General features: G+C 39.0%; 1 protein-coding gene across 1 annotated transcript; it reads right to left on the reverse strand.

The window, feature by feature from the left end:
- Positions 1 to 365: 365 nt before the first annotated feature.
- On the reverse strand, positions 366 to 3,688 carry LOC102437401 (KICSTOR complex protein C12orf66-like; the record flags this gene model as incomplete). Its single annotated transcript, XM_014451269.1, is given in 2 exon segments — positions 366 to 3,189; positions 3,192 to 3,688. Coding segments are annotated over 2 exon segments (814 nt in total), but the record flags the coding sequence as incomplete, so codon positions are not given.
- Positions 3,689 to 5,346: the final 1,658 nt, after the last annotated feature.

Here is a 5,346-nt window from a genome sequence, read left to right on the forward strand (position 1 = left end):
TTTATACATGAGAAAGACAGAAAAATTAAAAATGTGTACCAACCTAATAAAAGGGCTTCAAAATACAAAAACTGACAGACATAAAGGAAAAATTCACAATCACAGTTGGAGACTTTAACACACCTCTCTGAGGAATTGACAAAAACAAAACAGTTTGGATATAGAAGGACTGAGTGATGCTATCCATCAACCAAAAAAACTTAGGAACAAAGAACCACGAAGATTCTAAATTAAGAAGAGTGGGTGGGTTGCTTAGGCATTTATCTGCCTCCTCTTCTACACTAGTTAAGTGTGTTCAAACTTATGACTCAGCACAGGTTTGTCACAGACCTGAAGAGAAAAATGAGAACAGGAGAGGCCTTGAGTTTAAGGAAAGAGCGGTCCATCTTTTATTGATACAACTTTCAAACCCAAGTATGTTTTCGGAGCCTTTTTTACACTCCATGATCTCATCCCATTCTTACATAGTCTTTGAAAAAGAGCCCACATTTCCTTATCCCCATTTTACAGATAAGGAAGTCAAGTTCATAGGCTGTTTGCCAAAGAAACAAAACTGCACTTTTGCTGCTGGATCTAAGGGTGGACCCAGTATTTTAAACTTCATCTGAGTGACTCTCCTGGGAGTGCAGTGAATTACCAACTATTTTTTTTCTTGAAAGTAAATTTTCTCTAATATGTCCAAATAAACAAAAATCACTTTGCAAAGTGACTATGTAAAGGATTTTGGTTCCTCTGTTAAGAATTAGGCTCTATTTCACACACTCCCTAAAAGACACAGTCAGATACCAGGCTGGACCTAAGAGAAGACAGTGGTAAACATTCACCCTGTGTTCAAACAGCATCCTAACACGCAACACTCCTTGATGGACTCATAAACTCAGTGTTGACCACACTCTTGGTTACCCATAAGAATCGATCAAGTTGTGGTTTAGAAACAAATTTCAAAATAAACAGTCTGTGGGAAATATGCAGGTTTACTCTTCCAATTAGCAAAACATACACTTTACAGATCACTTCATTACTGAATTTAGAGGACAAATCTCAGAGTAAAGTGACTTTGTTTCTTGGCCTGAACCAAAATATATTTAAAAATAAATATACAATTCAAATATGTTCTAGGCGAGTATTTAAGTACTGTATATATGTTTATTTACACTCTTCTCCATGTTATAATGAAGCATATTTTCTTTAAGGCTAATGGTGGTTTTATCTAGGAAAAAAAAAATACATGCATGCCAAGGAATGTTTTGCAGCTTCTTAGAAAAGCACAAAAGGGAGGAAAAATGATTTAACTTTTTAGTTCCAATTGTTTTCAATGTTTTATGGAAGGTCAAAGTTGTACAGTCTGTTCAGATTTTTATAGAACCTGAGTGAATAAAATGCAGAGGTAAATCACTACTTTCTATTTAAAGCAAATTGGCTTTTTACAAATCATATGACTTTTATTTTTTTAAAAGGGAAAAAGAAAAGAAAGCACATGTTCTCTCCAGAAAATAGGTCAGTGGGTTCTTCCTCCAAGTAGTCCAGACTCAGGGGGGCCTCCTTTGGACTCGGAGGGGCTCCTCTGATCTCGGCCAATGCTTCCGGCTTGTCTGCTGTGCTCGCTCTGAGCAATCATGAGAAACAGGGCTGACTGGACTATTACATGACACACAAGCTTCGAAGGAAACATCAAATAATAACTCAATTACTCTTTGTGGCTTATTTTTATTCTGAATCAATAAGCTAGAGGTGAAGGTCTCCACAGCCCCATTATGCCTTCTTCCTCCTGAACACATACTGAAGAAAAGGGTTAAGGCAGCATGTGTTAAGATGTAGCACTACTTCTAAAAATATTTGGAGGAGATAGACACGAATCCCAAGTTCAGATGTGCTGAAGTACTGAGTTGATTACACAAGTATGAAGAGGTCCTTTGAATGCACAATTGATTTTTAACAAGTGCAGCGATTCCATTTTGATTTTATGAAAGTAGGCTGAGTCACATGAATGTTTAAGAGTGGCTGAAAAACCAAGACTGCATGCTTTTTCAGCCTAAAAATAACCAAGGGTAGAGCCAAATATGAACATACATTTCAGCAGAAAGGTGATAAACAGAAAGCCAAGCAGATACTATGTGAAAATATCCCACATAACGGCTTATGCTGACTTTAAAATAGAGTGAAACATTCAAACTTTATAAGGGTAAAAACAAATGCAGTTAGGTGTGTAGATCACCCCAAAAGAACCCATGGCTATTAAAGTTGCCATAGGATCTTCTGAACTGGTAAGATCTGATGTTATCCTACTATTCTGATTTACCTTCAACTTTAATAACTGGAGGACATTTCTCACCAAGACTCTAATTTTGGCATCAAAAATATTCATTTGTAGATCGGAATCATAAAACTAGTAACTTCATGTTAACTGGCTAGTTTATGAGATAGGAAACATATAATCCTTAATTCTAAAATGGCCATTTAATATCTTATCCCAATTACTCATCTGAGTGGGAGGGGAAAGGAGAGGGCGTTTGGAATGGCATTAGAACACAATGTTTGGAATATAAAACGTCTGGAAAGAAACATCTGGAAAGAAACATCAAAGGCTAATAAATATTCAGTCTACATAAAATACAGGAAAACAGGAGAAAATACTGAGAGTACTTTGCTGTACCATGGAGATATACTGTAGCCTAGATTACCCTTTGGATACTTTACTTAATTGGCCTTAATTGCATATAAAGTGTGCGACACAATTAGGGAGGCTTTGTCTTTAATTTAGCTCTGAAAGAAGCATGGATGGATCGAAACCCTAATCACAGCCCATTGTAGATCATTAGAGCAATTAAGAACACAATTTCTTCTCTTGAAAACCTTTCACACAGATAACCTGCTAACCTTTGGATCCAGGTTTCAGACTTGCAAAAACCTTGGGGTTCTTAAGGGCAAGTGAGAGCTCATTGAGGAAGGAAATAAAGTGGGAGTCTCTCTCAGATTTCTTTGACTCAAAAATGACGACAATGGTAAAGTGGGGTTCTGGGCGGGTTAGGAAGTAGGTGCTCTGAACTTTGTCATCGTAGAAGTGAACCACTTTCTCCAAGCTGTTCAGGTCGGAGGTGCGGTCCGTCATGATCATGATGACGTTGGGCCAGTGCATGACAGGCCTGTCGCTGGGCAGAGACACCACGGCTGGATACTGGTCCACACCTTGGGGGCCTCCCTGTAGGAATGGGGGTGGTGATAGCCGTGACCCTGAAAGCTCTCAGACCCTCGGTTATCAAAGATTAAAGACACGTTGGCAGCATCGTACTTCCTGATGAAGCTGGAAATCTTTCCAAACAGGTCTGGGTTGGCTTTTGCCGTCAACGTTTTCATTTCTGAAGCAGTCGTTTGTCGGCTCAGTGCCTCATGAAAGTAGAAACTAAATTTGGCAAGAAGCATGTTTTTGAGTTTCATCAGCCAAAGGAAAAGGTGTGGGGGCTGAACGGCCTTCTGAGACTGCCCTCCAAACAGATGTTTCTTGGTCTCCCGCTGCTTTTCAAAGATCTGGCCCCAGGTCTGCAGCTTGGTGTGAGCGCTGTGCAAGTTAACCAGAGACGGCAGGAACTTCCACTCTGAGACCTGAGCCTGGGCTTTCAGGAGATGACTCAGGACATCGACTTCCAGCTGGAAACTGCTTTCCAAAGGGCTGAGGATTGGGTGGTGAAATCTGAAGGGGGAAGGGAAATTAATAGAAATAAGTGGAAATATTACTCCATTTTGACGTTTTCTGCCTTCAAAAAGAAATGTGGTCAGATAAATAATATTACATTTGGGGGCAGGGGACGGAAAAATGGAAGGATCCCATGTTCAATTATTTAAAAAATTCATTCTGGCCCTTGCTGGTGTGGCTCGGTTGGTTGAGCATCATCCCATGCACTGAGTGAGAGGTCACCAGTTTGATTCCCTGTGGGGCACATGCCTGGGTTGCAGGTTCAGTGCCCAGAAGAAGGTGTGCAGGAGGCAGCTGACTGATGTTTCTCCCTCCCTCTCCCTTCCTCTCTCTCTAAAAAGTCATTAAAAACATGTTTTTAAAAAACTCATTCTGACATAACTTTACCATTTCAGAATTATGTCATCATCATATTTTCCTATGGCAATAGCCTGGTGTTTTTTAAAAAAAATGATAGTAGTAGCTACCTTCTTTTCAAATAAATGAGAGTAGTAGCTACCTTCTTTCAAATACAGGGAAATTAAATTAGCTATCATTCTCAACTTATGTTATTTATTCTGGTAATTGTATAACTAACATTATCATCAAAACAAGGCATCTTCCTTTCAGGATGTGGTCCTAAAGAGGTGCAAGTAATGAAAAGGTCACTAAAACATCTCTTGACTGTGTACATAATATGCTAAACTTACTTAATGTTCACAGTAACTCCATAAGTATTATTAAACCTGTTTTTCAGATAAGAGTATAGACTATAAACCTATTCCTGAAACACAGTATATAATAAAAAATGTTTATTAAAGGAATAGAACATTTATCAGAAAGCCCTCATTCAATCCTAGTTCCCAATTCCCTTTATATTTAATCACAGTTAAAGATAAATAAAATGTAGCTAAACAAAAAATATCTAACAGTTCAGTCATTTTCCATTTATCTTAGGGTAGAATCTAAAATCCTTAAAAAGGCTTGAATAATCTGGTCCCTTATTAGCTTGAGCCACATTCCCAGTCTACTCACTAGAGGAATAGTGACATTAAGTAAATAATTAGAAATGCAGTATCATAAAGAAGGTCAAGGTAGTAGATGATTTCATTTCTACTTGTTCTAGACAAAATGTCTAAAAAAATTTTTTTGACCATGATCTACAGTTAGAAGTACATTTTATATTGTGACTAAGTACACACCACACACATATACAAATAAAAGGTTTTTTGAAACCAGCTCTCCGACCAGCTCTCCAACATCCCCTGGATTTCAAGAGGGCGGTTCTCGGGTAACACACCCCAGAATTGGGCTCCCTCCTCTCTGGTTCCGGGTGCATCACCTGAGAACCGCAGCTGCCAAGTCACTGCAGCTGGGCATCTCAACTCCTGCGTTGAGCGTCTTCCCCCTGGTGGTCATTGTGTGTCATAGCTACCAGTCAGATGGTCGAACGGTTGGGCGGTCACTTAGGTTTTTATATATATAGATATGTATATTTTTAATTGAATCACTATTCACTAGATTAATTTTATGACTCAAGAATTGCTACCTGTTGTTTGTAAAACATAGTCTACTTTACCTGTAGTAACAATGTTGAGGGGGAAGAGGATAGGATGTGAGAGTATCCTCCCTCCCAGCAGAGGGGAAGAGGGCAAGTGCAAAGACCCTGAGGTCAG

The sequence above is a fragment of the Myotis lucifugus genome, unplaced genomic scaffold (assembly GCF_000147115.1).
Source record: "Myotis lucifugus unplaced genomic scaffold, Myoluc2.0 scaffold_11102, whole genome shotgun sequence".
Lineage (NCBI taxonomy): Eukaryota > Metazoa > Chordata > Mammalia > Chiroptera > Vespertilionidae > Myotis > Myotis lucifugus.